At 34.9% G+C, this 16,701-nt stretch overlaps 1 protein-coding gene across 1 annotated transcript; it reads left to right on the forward strand.

Moving 5' to 3' along the window:
• The first annotated feature begins 2,599 nt into the window (after nucleotides 1-2,599).
• On the forward strand, nucleotides 2,600-13,391 carry LOC109209587 (protein phosphatase 2C 70). The gene is made up of 13 exons (XM_019372895.1): nucleotides 2,600-3,040; nucleotides 6,502-6,691; nucleotides 6,765-6,962; nucleotides 7,065-7,240; nucleotides 7,371-7,529; nucleotides 9,733-9,876; nucleotides 9,956-10,017; nucleotides 10,363-10,498; nucleotides 10,798-10,892; nucleotides 12,267-12,382; nucleotides 12,523-12,652; nucleotides 12,957-13,011; nucleotides 13,120-13,391. Exons 1-13 carry the CDS (start codon nucleotides 2,831-2,833, stop codon nucleotides 13,279-13,281), a joined length of 1,833 nt encoding a protein of 610 aa, XP_019228440.1. The 5' UTR covers nucleotides 2,600-2,830; the 3' UTR covers nucleotides 13,282-13,391.
• The last annotated feature ends 3,310 nt before the right edge of the window (nucleotides 13,392-16,701 follow it).

Raw genomic sequence — 16,701 nt, forward strand, 5'->3', positions numbered from 1 at the left:
ATATTTTCCATGGAAAACATTTTCCATTATACCAAACACACCCTTAGTGCTGAAGTTTTTACAAATGAACTAAATAACTTCAGCATCTTATCCAAGACAAAAAAACTTCAGCGTATTGCCTTTGCTACTTCAGTCCCGTCTACTAGAATGCTGAAGTTTTGCGTGATTGCCTTTGCTACTTCAGCCCCGTATGCTGAAGTTACGCGAAAAAGTGGGTGCACTTGTAATTTTTTTTGCAAAGCGTGCACAAGTTAAAACGTGACCTAAAAATCGGGTATAGATGCAAATCCCCCGAAATTTGAAGGGGGAAGAGTGGCAATGGTTTTGGGCTAGCCCTTGTAATTGATGTTGGGCTATTAATTGTATGGTTTATTTTAGGGATTTTTTCTTATCTATACCATATATGAAACCTTATTACCAAAAATGTACATAGTATCTAAATTACCCGCCTAGTCCACATTTTTCCTACAATTTCTGTACCATTTGTTTAATACACGATTAATTGGGCAGAATCTTTCATAATTAACGCGCTAAAAATCAGGAAAAATCTTGCGATTGATTGAGTCTACATTAAAATTCTGCCTTAATCACCTGCGAAAAATCAGGAAGCCATTATGGAAGTAAATATTCTTCCAGATATTTTCCACCATTGATCGCTATTAAAAAGCTTGAAAGCTTTGAATTCAAATTTGAGTTTTCAAAAATCATTATTTGTTTGGATTGGGTGTTGTTGAAAATAATCGGGAATATGGTTTGGAGTTTATATCTCAATTTTGAGGGGTTTTGGTGAAGATTAGACTTGGTTTTGACTGAATTTCAGATTGAAACTCGAAGAAGAAGAAGAAGAAGAAGAAGAAGACATATTGCAGAAATTGTAGATAAATTGTAGATTTTTTGTATTCTGATTATAGATGCTTTATTTTCTGTTTTCACAAATAAAAAACGGCTAAAACTTCTACAAATCTTCTGAATTAACGCAATTATGTCAAAAATCACAATTATGCTACAATTGGATGGGAATTGGGATATAAAAATTTAATGTACCCAGTTTGTAGATATTTTGTAGATAAATTGTAGATTATTTGTATTCTAATTGTAGGTGCTTTGTTTTCTGTTTTCACACATCAAAAATGACTAAAACTTCTACAAATCTTCTGCAAAAAACGCAATTATGTCGAAAATGTCAATTATGCTACAATTGAAATGGGAATTGGGATATTAAAATTCAATGTATCCAGTTTGTAGATATTTTGTAGATAAATTGTAGATTATTTGTATTCTTATTGTAGATGCATTGTTTTCTGTTTTCACAAATCCAAAACGACTAAAACTTCTACAAAATCTTCTGCAAAAAACAGTCTAAAATTTATCTACAAATCTTCTACAATTTATCTACAATTGCTGCAATATAATGTATGTCATGTCTTCTTCTTCTTCTTCTTCTTCGAGTTTCAATTTGAAATTCATTGGTTTGAAGATAAATATTGTATAGAATTTTGAGATGAACATCAACATTTGTATTTAACTATCTTTTAATTGTTGTAGGTGTTTCCTGAAGAGCTATTTGTTCAGCTACTAAAAGTGACATTGCATCCGGATGTCGAAATTCATATTGGAGGACACCACATCTTTTCTGTTCTCCTAATTCCAAGTTCGAACCATATTAGACATGACATAGCCAACCATACAAGGAAATGGAATGCCAATGGCACATCTATGTTTGTGTCAATTACCGCTCTACTTGAGAAGCTTCGAACGGAAAAGGATGGAATTAAGTTGAAGGAAGGGTCTGGTAGTCCAGATGATTTAAAGGAGATGGACATAGTTGACGAAGAACGGAATAAGGGTTGGGCCCTAAAAAATTCTCCAAGCAGAGCAGGTCTTAGGTATTAGGGGGATAGAGAAACGTGGGATATATGGACACCTTTAATTAAGGAGTAAAAACTGCCATTAATTAGACCCTTAATTAAGTATGGTATAGGATTGGTAATTTGGTATACTAAGTGTAATTAAATCAAACCTTAAACATTGAGGGTAATAAGGTTTCCTATGTGGTATAGAAATGTAAAAATTCCTTTATTTTATGTCTAGCTATTGTCATTAGTTTTTCCCGGATGACTACAAATGAAGTTTGCTAAAAAAAAATACCATTAGGTTTCTTAAATATAGAACCAAATCGAACCATGGACACCCCTAGTTGGCACCCTTTCGAATACTAATAAAATACTCACAAAATATACTTTTGAATTATCTAACTTGTAGAAGCGTAGTAATATTATGACTTGTAATTCTTTAACGTAATTGGAATTAGGTAAAAGAAAATTAATTGCATAATTAAGGATCAATAATAAAAAATACTTTATTTTATGAGATTAAGATAGAAGCAAGATATTTAAGTAAGAAACATAATTGAGGCAAATCCCATCTACCAAGTAAGGTCCATTAACACTTGCCACAATCAGATTTAGATCGTTGACACATGACAGTTCCATGTGTGTATATTAATGCAAATCCAAAAGACCCACTCTCTCACTTCTTCTACAAGTTATATAATATACGTGTATGCATATACTATTAATATTACTAATAAATCAGATCAAACTTAGATTACTACCGTATTTTATACCAAAAATAAAAAGAAAAAAGATTATATTCATTCTTGGATGGAGAAAACAAAGAGGAGAAAAATAAATGCGACCATTTCAAAGCGAGGTTGTCGCGAAGCCGAGAGAAGATTGATTGGATTTTAATAGGAATAGAGTTGAAGTAGAATTTAGGGTGTTGTTTTTTCTCTCTCATCATTTTCAATTTTCAAAGCGAGCTTCTCGCAATGCCAGGTGCTGATGATACCATGAACATGACCACTCTTAGCAGCAGCAACATTGTCTTATCGAAAGAGGCCATTTTTATTGTTATTTTTGTTATGCTCCTTTTGATCCTCTTATTTATCCTTATCGCCTGCAAGTATAAGCCATGGCGTTTCTTTTACTCTTCTCCTGTCTCCTCCAACTCCGTCTTTCGCAACAAGAACATCATCAAGGTTAGATTAGCCCCTTTTCCATTTTTTTAATGATCTTTTCTGCAATTCGGTTGAAGGGGTTTTGCTTATTTTTTATGCCTGACCTTAAATGTTTTTAGGATGATTGCAAATATAACAAGAAATGATCTTTTCTGTAATTTGGTCATAGGGTTTTGATTCTTGTTTATGCCTGACTCTAATTATATTTGTCTCGAATGTGGGTGAAATATAAACAAGATTGTAATTTTTATTGGTTGGAATAAATTTGCTAGGGTTTATAGTTGTCGTGGGGCCGAATAGAAGGAAAAGATTATAGAGGATTCTTATAGCCTATCCATCTTTGTTTGGCTTGAGGTGTAGTTCAGTGATTGTAGTTTTAAGGAGATGGTAATGTCATTGATGGATCATGTTTGGTTCTGCTCAATTGTATTAGAGGATGGCAAAGTTTGAAACTTTCTTAATTTTGGAAGTTGGTATAGTTGCTTAGTTCAGTGGTTGAAAGTGGGCAGCTCAGCCTGGTTCCTTTATTAAGGGAGACTATGTTTTTCACATTGCATATGAGTTTCGAGCGAGTTTGGACAGAGGAGAAACTCTTACTCTTGGAAAAGTTTCTCATGCCCTATTAGGAACTGTGAACACCAATGCGATGCCAAAACTTCAGTGCAATTAAAGCTTCAAGGAAATGAGGAACTTATTTTTGTTTTCTTTAAGAGCTAACTGCATTGTTATGTAAGTCACCTAGGTGGTTCTAAGAGTTGATTTACCCGTACCTATGGTGAGATTTTACTTGCTAGTAGTTGGATACTCACAGTTCAAAATTTCGTTTTGGGGACCCTAATGTGGTATTAGACATGATACGTATCTGCAGAGGTACGCTTGCGGCTTTTGGAGAATCCATCTGAAGTACTAAAATTATTACAAATACCTATTTCCTACCTCATCCGTCATGTGATGTGAAGGGAAATGACAGGTTCAGCTAGCATAGGCTTATAATATATTTAGTTCATTATCTAGATATCTATTCTATTTTTATGAGTAAGGCCCAAGAGAAAAAAACAAGAAGAGTAGATATTGACTATCCAGATGGACCTAGATATCACGCACTGTTGTATTATCAATATCAATCGACCAAGACTTAGTTCTAATTTAGGTGTGGTCAGCTGAATCAATCCTCTATATTCATTTCACTCTTTTCACACCAATTTCATCTACTAAATAATTTTTCTTTTTAAGGCAAATTAGGTGTTCTCTAAACCTTTCAATTGTACTTACATAGACATGATTGTCTCTGACCAGAAAAAAAAACTAACTGACTGGCACGGGCCTAATACGGATTAAACAACAATAACTAAGTCTTAATCCCATCTTATTACCAAAAAAATAAATAAAAGATCCCTAAGACTTAGTCCTAACTAGTTGGTATCACCTATATGGATCTTTTGTTTTACCTGTCTTCTTAATGGCTGGATTTTATCGGAAAAAGGAAAAAATCAAGCATAAGCACCGGTGACACACATTGATGACAAAGTAATAATTCCTATCATATGGATGCAAGGACTAAGTCAAATGCTATTGCACCCTTTTTGTAAGGATAACTTTTGGAAATTAGCATAAAGGAAAAGGTTCCAGAGTTCTACGACAATCTCTTGTAGATGTTTTTCTGTTGGTGGTGTTGTCTGTGTTGCCAATATGTCTCATTACTCTTGTACGTCGATAGAGTGAAGTGTTTGCCGTTGTCTATTCTAGGAGTAGTATTTCCAGAGGGGATTATTGAGCTAATACAAAATTTTAGTCGATTTGACGCTCTAAATGTTGCTGAAAGTTAGTATTTTCTCATTTACCTTGCAAAACCACGTAGAAAACTCAAGTAATAACGTACTTTTGGTGGTTGAATTGTGTGACCCCTCATTTAAAAGTTTAAGCTACTAGATGGGGATAATTTTACTTAGTTATGATGTAACACCCTTCATGTGAGATTGGATTCTTTATCATAGTGTAAGTATGTGAAAATTTGATGATGAGTGGTAGTGAGGATTTTAACCCAGGACATATGTTTGCTCTAAAACTGTGTGACTATTTCATTTAAAAGGTTAAGTTGTTGAAGTGGGGTCGTCCTATTTAATTATCTCGTCAAGATGTCTCTTTGTGTGTGGTAAGATTATTTTCTTAGCATGTGGAAAAATCTTTGATGGGTGATGGGAGACTTGACTAGGATTTTTGCTTGCTTTGTTGTTATGTTGAATTGTGTGATCACTTCATTCAAAAGTTTTAAGTGTTAAGAAAGGGATATTTTTATCTATGTAAACGTGTTCTTGAATATATTTCTATTAGCATTACTGAAAAAGCACTTGATATTTCATTTGTTTCTAATTGGATCTTGCAGTTGAATATTTAAGGTCTTTATGGATTATTTTTATGGTAATATTAGCTATTATTTGTTCTGCTTTGCATGACTATACAGAAGAAACTAATCTCTATTTAACTGCTATTATCTAAAGCTTTATTGGTTATAATAGTGTGTAAAGGCTGTAACATTAATTAGGAGATTTCTATCTGATGCTAAGAAAGTCAAATGCACATTCAATTTTCGATGGAGGGATGTCGTCTTTTTTTTTGAAAAGGCAATGCTAGATTCTAGATGATTTGATAGATCATATTAGCACCTAGAGACTCTAGATTATCAACATAATGTTATAACTAGATAATTCAGCTCTTCCGGTATCACTCTTTGACCAAAGTACAGTACGTGGATATTGGTGAGGGATTAATTCTTCTGCACTCTACTACTCCTATTTATAATTCATTAATTTGATAAAACTTCTTAAGATGAAACAGAGCTTCTATAGATTGCAACAATTTATGTGTATTGACTTTAATGTTTGAGTGAAGGTGTCTGATGACGTCTACACTACTCGTTCCTTTTCCATGTTATATTTTTCTTACTTTATTTGCCCACCTCTTCCAAGTTTATTCTTGTTTTTAAACTGTAAGATATCCAATATTGAAGTTGTTAAGAGATCTAATTGTCCAGCCAAATATTTTAGTACTTGCCTTGTCCCAGTGTCCTGGCTTTCTAAAATCTGACAACGCTTAACATATAAAAGCGCAGAGATAAATTTTTGAACGTTATGCTTTGGTTGTTTTAGGCGTTGCTGTTGGTGAATGTTCGTTTAGTCCTTACAAAAATTTCAATACTAATTAATTAAACCCCCCCCCCACCCCCCACCCACCCACACACACACAAAGAAAAGGACTCTCTCAATGTAGGGTGTGGATCCTATGCAGAATTATGTTACTATTGACTGACTGATATGAATCACTTACAAATGATGCTAATGGAGCTACCTCTTATCCTGTGGTTACCTTAATGTCTTCTTATTTGTTTCATAATTCTTGCTTATAAAGTATAAGCTTGGCTCTTCCTTCCCCCACCCCCCTCTTGTGCATTCTTTTGAAATTGCTGTAATTATATTTTTATGTAGGCTGATGATGTAGAGAGGCCTCTTATTTCAGATGATTTGCATCTGATTGAAAGCCAGAGTCATGAATATTCTAGAAGTTATGGTCACGATGCAGGCAGTCACCAGAATCAAGGGGCTTATGGTTCACCCTGGACTCAGGGACTTGTTCATAAACAAAGGCTGACCTCCATAAATCCTCAATTAATGCATAGTATATAACCGTTCCTTCCTTGTTGATTGGCTTTTTATTCTTTATAGATTATAACTTAAATTTCTTTTTCCAGGCGACAGTTTTGTTCTGGATGTTTGTGATACTTCAGAAGATATTTCTATTGGCCAGACGCTTAAGCGTCCATTTGTGATTAATCAGTTAGCAGAAGAGCAGAAACACATAAGATCGGAAGATGTAAAGTACAGACCAAATGTGGCAATACAGAATGAAAAGTTTGGAGATTTTGCTCCAAAAGATACTAAAGATCAAAGTAATTTCTTCTATCACTGTGACAAGTGCTTGATGTTTTCTACACTTTTTGATTGACAGTATGTGTAAACAGTGTCATCATATTTTTCTTTTAGAAGTGCAGGAAGCATCCTCATGCTGGAGGTTATCTCGGGACCTTGTCAAGGTCTTCAACATTCAATGCAATCAACTGATACATCTAGGCTTCCACTTACTCTTGGAAGAGTGACACCTAGTGATATCTTGCTCAAGGATTCAGAGATTTCTGGCAAGCATGCAATGATAAACTGGAATATAAATGTACGCCCATTGAAAATCTGTGGTTTCATATGGATCTTGGCAGATGTTAATAACATGTTGTTATGATTCTTAGTTATTTATTTACGAAAGAAAATGAAGTAGAAGGCACATTTCACTTCTATTGTTTCAGAAATTGAGGTGGGAGCTGGTTGACATGGGTAGCTTGAACGGCACACTAGTTAATTCCCGTGCTGTCCATAGTCCTCATTCTGGGAGCAGACAGTGGGGCGATCCAGTTGAGCTTGCAAATGGAGACATAATAACGCTTGGCACAACTTCGCAAATATTTGTAAGTGCATATGGGCTTTGTGCTGTTGTCATTTTACTAAGATTCTTGTTTTGAAGATGGACTCATCCCCCCTCCCACAAAATATATTAAAAATGACAACCAATTCCTTCGTGATCCTTTCCCTCTAAATAAAGGCACCAATTTCTAATGGAGACAGAGTATCTTTGCTTTCTAATACTTTCATGTGTAACCATATCCAACGCTGGCTATTTGAAAAGCAAATAAAATTTATTTGTTGCAAAATTTACGACCAAGAAATTGCTATAAAAACAATTGGACTACTATAGTCAAGGAGCACCATCAAGAAGGGAAACTTCATGGCACTAATGTCCTTCCTATGCTCTAGCAGCTTCCAGAACTAATATTTCATGTGAAAGAAACCAAATCGGCTCATTTCATGTGACTGAAATTTGGATGCTTCAAGTGTTATAGGTATACAAGGATTAGCTACAGATGGATCACGAAAATTGCAGTTTGCCCCTTATTCTACTGGACATGGCTAATTTGATCTCGCCTGATTAAATGAGAGTTGAAACCAATCACGACAAGGTGACTACGGAATAGCAAAGTAGGATTTAGAAACAGATTAAAATAACCTTTTTTGCTTGATACAAACGCGGTTTAGGAATCCTAGCTTGGTTTTTCAATATAAAAAGTTGATCTATTAACGTATCAAATTTTCTTTTCATAATTTTCCGGATGGGGTGGCTTAGTGGTCGTAGAGGTGCTAGGTGATGACCTTGAAACCAAGGTTTGAATCTCAACAGAGGCGACACTAGTAATTCTTTGCATCTGCTTAAGTCTTGGTTGGCTTTATCCCATACTAGTTCTGCTGGGAAGCTGTGGGTGCTCCATGAATTACTTGAGGTGCACGAACGCGCTGGCCTGAACATCGCCGTTAATGAAAATACTATATAGTTAATCAAAAAAAAAAAACATTTGTATGTTCTTTCATAAAAAAACTAATATCTGATATTTCCAGAAAATGGATTGCACAGTATGGCATATGAAGGAACCACAGGCCGAGTTAGTGAAACAAATGAGTCGAGGCTAGAGTGGGATGGAGTGATTTCTAACAGGTTTATATTAACTTCACAGGAAGATTTACCTACTAACATTATGGAGTGAACCGATCCTCTTTGACCACAATTTGATATTTCTAGATTCTAGCTTTTGTGTTTGGATGTGTCTTTACACGTAGCTCAAAATTTACACATTTTATTACCAGAAAGGTAAAATTTTCAATACCTAAATCTGGACCAAAGTTGGTTGGTTTTGCCCTTGTAATCGAAATTAGTTCTTTGAAGGGGGAGGCTGTAGTAGGAAGATGTACAATATTCTGGTATATTACACCTTTTTTTATTGTACTGCTATATAGACTCATAGTGTTAGTGAACAGAGGCAGTAGTAGGAAGTGTACAATATTCTGGTATAGTACGCCTTTTTTTGTTTGTACTGTTGTATAGACTCATAGTCTTAGTGAACAACCATGACCTCTCAAGCCACCTACCATCGTCTGTTGTCAATTGTCTTTAATTGCACAATACTGTGTAGTTCTTACCTTAGTTCTCTTCGTATATCTATTCATGTTTAAGCTGTTACTATTACTGTAATTGTGTTTATTTTGGTAAGTATTATCCGGCCTATTTTGCGCGGACTCTCCAAAATAGCTGCCGTACCCCGTGTCGGATCCTTAAAAAAAATGCACTACATTTGGAGGATCCGGCACGCATCTATCGACATTTTCGGAGCGTCCGAGCAACATAGATCCCGGCTGTTTCTATTCGAAGTGAGGCTTTTTATCCTGTCTCAAGCTAAAAGGCTGGCAATCATAATTTCCAATTCATAAGCTGAGTCCTATGTGACTTAGCCAATTTTGTCAATGGCGGTAAAGAATCTCTCTAAAATGTGTTACCTCTTACTATTTAACAGTCTGGTTTGATTTTGGATAGACATCATGAAAGAAAAGTTTGAGCTGTGTGACTTAGAAGTTACTAATATTTGGGCGGAAAACCTATATTGGAGTCAATTAATCACAAAATTATACCATTATACTTGGTTTAAAATCTTACGGTTTGCCATTTGAAAAAAGCTTACATGTTTTCCAAACCAAAAGAGAAAATAATAATTGTAACGTTTAACTAATGTATGATTGCAGGCGTGAACGTTGGTGCTCATTGTCATGTAATATTTTCTCTTCCAGGTACAAATTAGATCCCAAAGTGAGCATCAGGTCCCATTTGGGATTGGTGTCGCATCAGATGCCATGGCCGTACGCCGAGGAGGAAAGAAGCTGCCTATGGAAGATGTTTGTTATTACCATTGGCCTGTTCCCGGGACGGATAAGGTTTGGACAATTGAAAGGCTTATATTATCTTACCAGTCAAAAGATAATGACCCAGAAATTTCTATATTTGCCATTGTAGTTTGGATTGTTTGGGATATGCGATGGACACGGAGGAGCTGGTGCTGCAATGTCTGTCAGCAAGTAAGTTATAATCACTGTGTTATGTAACTCCACCAGTAAAAATAAAAGGTAATGTTGACCCAAAGAAATCATACATGATGTTTTCTTCAATTTAACAGTCACAAAGCAATTGGTTGTTTTTTCTGCTGAAAAATGGCATAGGCTAAAATTATCTTGAAAACATTTTTTAGTCTGGATCATATCATATCTTCTTTTTTCATTGCAATTTTGGAATTAAATTTTAAAAATTAAATCTTTAGTTGGATTTACTGAATTCACTGTTACTTTGTCTTTGCTAGGTGAGCAAATTCTTTGTCACCCTTATGTGCTAATTTATCTTCATGGTTTTTTGTTGTCCCTATACAGAATAATGCCTCAGATAGTTGCTAGCATCTTGTCAGATTCATTTAGAAGGGAGAGGGTGTTGTCACAATGTGATGCTTCAGATGTTCTTAGAGAAGCGTTCTCTCAAGCTGAAGCGTCTATAGATCACCACTATGAGGTTTTTACCTAGGACTTGTTTTGCAGTATATCTTATAAGCTTTATTCACCTGGTTAAAGCTTTATCTCTATGTGTAACAAATTTATTTATATGAATGTTGTGAGTTGAGTGGAAGAATTTTGTGGTTAAGTCCATGCGCTGATGCAGCTTTCCCTTGTTCTCATGCTTATTTGCATTCTTACAGGATATTAATTGTTTTTTTGATTACTAAGTTCTTGCTGCGCATTAAAGCTGTTAAAAGGTTTTAGTTTGTTGGATTTACTAATATTTTCCTTATTGATGACAATCAAATCTGTTAGGGATGTACTGCAACAGTGCTTCTGGTTTGGGCTGATGATCATGAAAACTTTTATGCGCAATGTGCAAATGTTGGAGATTCAGCTTGTGTTGTAAAGTGCGTCCCCACACTTTCATCAGTAATTTCATTTGCTAACTACTAAATACATGGCTGCATTTCCATTTGGCCTTTGGTTGCTTTTGGCGTTCTTCATTCTTGTATTGTGTGTAATAATGATCTTTGTTTACTTTGCATGATCTATAGTCTAATTTTCTATAGTTCTCATAGTTTTATCTTCTCAATTACTTCTGCTCAGACGACTAATACCTCGATTCTTCGAACTATTAATTCCAACTTTCGAGATTTATGCCTTGAATTGGTAAGATTGACACTTATCTTTATTAGAGAGATTGAGCTTTAATATTTTGCAATGTTACAGAAACATAAACCATTTATCTGTTAATATGTTGCAGCTCTAACTTGGCCTAATATGCAGTCTGCAAAATTTCATCATACATTGTGTGAAACCAAAAATGTTATATCAGAGTTAATATTGGGCCTCAAAAGCCCAACATATTCATCAAATGGGTGTCGTAGACGGGATCTGCAATAGTACAATATTAGAGATGATCTCATTCGACAAAAGGTTGCAAACAACATGCATAGAAGAAAAATTAGGAGTAGTTTGCCTGAAATGGTTTCACCATGTCTTATATGGACGTCCAAATGCATCGGTTTTGTAGGTGTGACCGTGCGACACTGAACTTTGATGTGGACTTATCCTAAGAACACAACATAATGGAAACAAAGGTTCTATACAGGCAATACCAACCAATTAGGATTAAGATCCAAATATTGTTTTTGCATCAGGTCCACTGTTTTCATGAAATTTTTATGTGTTTCGAGACTTATATGTTAACTTGGACTGCTTCCCATGGTGTGGTCTGGCCATCGATAAAGCTGGAATTATGAACCATAGGAGATCAGAGTCTGAATCCTAACAGAGCAAAAAAAAGACGGTGATTTTTTTCCATCTGCCTACGTTTTAGTGGTTAGAGTTACCCGGTATCTATATTGGTATAAGTAGTCAATGTGTGCATAGTTGGCATGAACACCATTGTTATTAAAGAAATTGTTAGTTTGGAGATAGTGTGAGATTTAGAGAACCTTTACTTTTAGAGCATCCTTAATTCACTTATAGAACAAAATACTATTTAGCATTAGAACAAAATGGGTTCGAATAGAGCGCAATGGATAACTAGAATTCATATGGCTGATCCAACTAGTTGAGGATTAGTTGTTGATTGATTGACAGTACGTAGTTCATGTTTGTATGGACTATGCTTTAGTGAGATGTTATGCAGCTATAAGTTGTCTTAATGCAATACCCTGTCAACTCGTGCCAGTGAAGGTTTAGAAGCAGTTTAAGATATGTACTTAATTATAAACCACTTAGTTTAAACTCAATCATTCTGTTTTTGTTTGAGGCAGTATTGACGGGAAGCTGACAAAAATGACTGAAGATCACAGAATAACTAGTTACTCTGAAAGGATGCGTATCCAAGCAACAGGGGATCCTTTAAAAGATGGGGAAACAAGACTATGCGGTGAGTAAAATCTTTTGTCTCTGATCCTTCCCAAAAAAAGAAAAAAAAGAAAAAGAGGAACTCTTGTCTCTATTGTGCTTGTATATCCCCTGTAGAATCTCAATGATCAACCAGCAACTGATTTGCTTGCTCTTAACTAGGTTTAAACCTTGCTCGTATGCTTGGAGACAAATTTCTTAAACAGCAAGATGCTCGCTTCAGTTCAGAACCTTATATTAGTCAAGTTGTGTACATACATCAAGCTAGCAAAGGATTTGCACTGTTAGCTAGGTAATTTCAGCTTTATTTGGCGTCATTCATGTATTGCTGCAGAGCTGTTTCATTCTCTCTCTATCCTGATTTTTCCCTTCTCCTCGTTTCCTCTTCACCCTCTACCTAAATAAAAGAAAAAATGAACTTTGTCAAGTATGTTATCTTCCATCTTGTTATCTATGTGACATGGGTTGCCTTGAAATACTTGTGTCGAACTCTAGGACATCAATAAGTACATTTCTTACCGATTCTTCAATACGTGCTATGGATTAATAGATAAACTATACTTTTGGCTTAAGACATGCTTGTCGATTTGCTCCAGTGATGGCTTCTGGGACGTAATTAATGTGAAGAAGGCAGTTCAACAAGTCCAGCAGGTACGAGCACTTTGTATGATTCTCTTGTGACTGTGTAGGAGGTAGGCGCCCGATTCTTTCCCAAGCTATAGCTTCTTTAACCATATGTTGAAATTTTATGATGTGCAGACAAAGGAGAGAAGCTCAACAGATGAAGAAATTTCTGCAGAAAAAATAGCAAATTCTTTGTTGAACGAGGCCAGAACATTGCGTACAAAAGATAACACCTCCATAATTTTCTTAGATTTTGACACCACCAATAGAATTCTTTCTTGTAAAATTGATTCATAGGATTGACTTCACACCTTCATATATTTAGTATTACAGTGATGATTATCTCTCTCTCTCTCTCTCTTTTTTTTTCTTCAATTGAAGGTGCAACCCCTCGTGTTATTGACAAATTCCCAGCTCTGTAGTCATATCTCTACCATCCAATGAGATGAATTTAAACGGTGGCGGATCAAAATGCCTGTTTGCAGATTCAGTAGAACTCAAAGTTTCGTGCATCCTATATATATATATATATATATATATATATATAGAAAACAAATATAGATAGAGTTGGATATGCGTTACACAAATCCGATATATTTATTTGAAAAACAAATACAGAGAGAGTTGGATGTGCATTTCAGAACTTATTTTTCAACTCAGAATTCACACTGAACTGCCCGTTTCATGAATTTTATATATATATATATATATAGAAAACAAATATAGATAGAGTTGGATATTCGTTACACAAATCCGATATATTTATTTGAAAAACAAATACAGAGAGAGTTGGATGTGCATTTCAGAACTTATTTTTCAACTCAGAATTCACACTGAACTGCCCGTTTCATGAATTATGAAAGGTGAAAAAATGGACAGAAGTACTTAGTATTGACCTAAAGCTTTCGTGGTACAGGCCAATTCTTTAGTTCCTCTTTATTTAGAAAAGGCTGAATACATACGGAGACACTTAAAGTTGGCACGATTTTTCATGAGACACCTGAACTTAAGGGTGTTCCTATTAAGCACTTATACTAACCGAAATTTATTCCAATTGAGCACTTCTTTGACAATCAGTCAAACTTTCAAAGTTTGTGCAATGCACTCACTGCTAAAGTGGGGAATGATGAATAAAAAAAGGACATATATTATTTTGAGTAAAAAAAAAAGGAAAAACTATGTTAAATCTATTTAATAAACAAAATAATCAGTAGTCTTGGTGTTCTTCACTATTTTCATGTGTGTTCTTGTTCTAAGCACGATTTTAATCCAAATTTTTAAGAGAAACTCTTTCAAATTTGTTATAACTTCAGCTAAAGATTCCCCACGACGACCCGAAGACAACCCCAATATTAATTTCCCAAACTTTCATCAAATCAAGTAACCCATCTTAAACCTTCAAGCTTAAAGACCTCATTAATGGTGGCTTCCATTTAGTCGCAGTTCTCTGCAACAAGATTTCAACAATATCTTGCTTGAACCCGGGAATCTCAAATCCCTCCAAAAGCTTCTCCTCTGAAAGTGTGAACACAACTCCTATCTTTGAATGAGGATATTGATCTGATATTTTTCTTATCTCAAGCCGCAGACATTTGCCTTTAGCATCAGCTCTTTTTCTGCTTTACTTCATTGCTCCTCCTCTCTATTAGCTCTTAATGCATACAGTGAAGTAAGAATTTGGCAAGTATTTGTTTTAAGTCTTTACTAAATAGACTGGTGTCATGCGCTTAGTATTACACGAGAGAAAGAAGGGGGTGCAGCTACTTCTCTCCGGCCAGATCTATTTTGTTTTTGAGGAGAAGAAGAAGAAAATAAAAAAGAAAAAAATAAAAAATTTATTTTTTGGGGTCTTCACGCGCCTATATCGGGTGAAACTCACTTTATGTACCAACTCAGCAAGAAATGCTCAATTGGAATAAGTTTCGGGTAGTATAAGTGCTCAATAGGAACACCCTTGAGTTTAGGTGTCCAAAAGAAAAATCGTGCCAACTTTAAGTGTCTCCGTATGTATTCAGCCTTTAGAAAAAATGAATGTCTGGAAGGGGTATTTTCATATGTGCTCACTTTTGGGGCCACCATTGAAGTTATACTCGCATCGCGCAAAATTTTGCAAAGTACTCGCTCGAATCTGAAGTAGTTCAATTTCTTCAATGCAACTTTAGAAATAAAATCTGAAGTTCTTATCTTTCAAATGCAACTTTAGAAATTCGAATTTAAGTAGTTCAATATTTTGAATGCAACTTTAGATTTCGAATCTTAAGTTCTAGTTCTAAAACATAAACTTGTTCTACGAATTTCAACAATTCAATACACGATTCAATGTTCAAATTTACTCCAAATGAGTTCAAATTTGAAACATAACTTTGAAATATTATAAAAAACAAATCTCAATCATCAAATTGTCAAAAACAACAATAAAATTAACAAACCCATTTTGCAACCAAGAAGAAGAAGAAACTCTAAGCACAAAGAAGAAGAGAATAGCAGGAAAAATGAAAAGAAAAGTGTATGTATCTGAAGTTATCTAAAAATTGGGTAGCAATTATGAAAAAATTGAGTACAAATTCGATGGGCGACGCAAAACTGGATACCACATAAAATTTTTTACCTCTGGAATAGAGAATAAGCCAAAGATTCAATCCTACGCTTTTCCTTAATATCAGGAAACATAGATGAAAAGAAAAAGAAAGGCACTAAAAAGTCACTAATCCATAAACGTACAATGAAAGGTGCTAAGTATTGAACACACTCAGAGAACCAATGGACGTGGCAAGAAGGAGTTGATGAAGCTAAATAAATTTCTCATTCATTTTTACGATTGAACTATTTATCCCGAACAAAACGACATAGGGATTGATGATCACACGAATAGGGATATGTGCGGACTATAAATGTGCAGAATTTTGATGCAAATGTATGAGCAGAAGATAACTTTCTAAAAGCGGGCTATTAACCACAAGCATAAAAGCGGAACATTGCAAAATTTGTGTGAATTCACAAATTTTAAAGATTGAAAATTAGTCTAAGGGATAAGAACATTTAAAGCAACACAATTAACAACAATGTAACTTTAAAGCACTCTATAGCTTCATTAACACTTCGAACATATTTTAAACATGTTACTAAAGTTGCAGTTAGTTCAAAATAAAACATTAAAAAATTTCGGGCTTCACAACAAGTAAGTTAAAACATAAAAGCAATAAACATATGGGTGAAAATCATTTACCCTCCCCAACTTTGTGTTAAAAATCAAACTCCCCCCTCAACTTTGAACAATAATCATTCTCCCCCCTTTATCCTACACAATACCTTTTTTGCCCTTGAACTTTTAATTTCCNGTGGCAAAGCCAGAAATTAGTTTCAAAGGGTGTTCAAACTTAGAAAGAAACTAAAATAAATTCCCGACAAAGGATGTTCAATATATATTTTATACAATTAAATCAGTATTTTACTTATATACACAGCGTAATTTTTCGGTGAAGGGTGGTCAGTTGACCAGCCTTGGTAAAAGGTAGCTTCGCCCCTGGTCGTGAAGATAGTGTTGTCCCTCAATAAATTAGATGGAATACATGAAGATCAAATCCATATGATCATTGATCCAACTCCCGATGGAAATCAGATTCTACATAATGAAGTAAATGAATCTCTTTCCAATAACCCCGATGAAGACCAAAGGCAAGGGATCCAATTATCTCCGGAAGATCTTAAAAGAATCTA

Source organism: Nicotiana attenuata, unplaced genomic scaffold, assembly GCF_001879085.1.
Source record: "Nicotiana attenuata strain UT unplaced genomic scaffold, NIATTr2, whole genome shotgun sequence".
Classification (NCBI taxonomy): Eukaryota; Viridiplantae; Streptophyta; class Magnoliopsida; order Solanales; family Solanaceae; genus Nicotiana; species Nicotiana attenuata.

Excerpts from the sequence above, each read along its gene's own strand:
- LOC109209587 (XM_019372895.1), top strand. The coding sequence starts at position 2,831 with ATGCCAGGTGCTGATGATACCATGAACATGACCACTCTTAGCAGCAGC. Across the intron at positions 7,241-7,370 it reads TGATAAACTGGAATATAAAT|AAATTGAGGTGGGAGCTGGT; the intron begins GTACGCCCATTG and ends CTATTGTTTCAG. Across the intron at positions 7,530-9,732 it reads GCACAACTTCGCAAATATTT|GTACAAATTAGATCCCAAAG; the intron begins GTAAGTGCATAT and ends TTTCTCTTCCAG.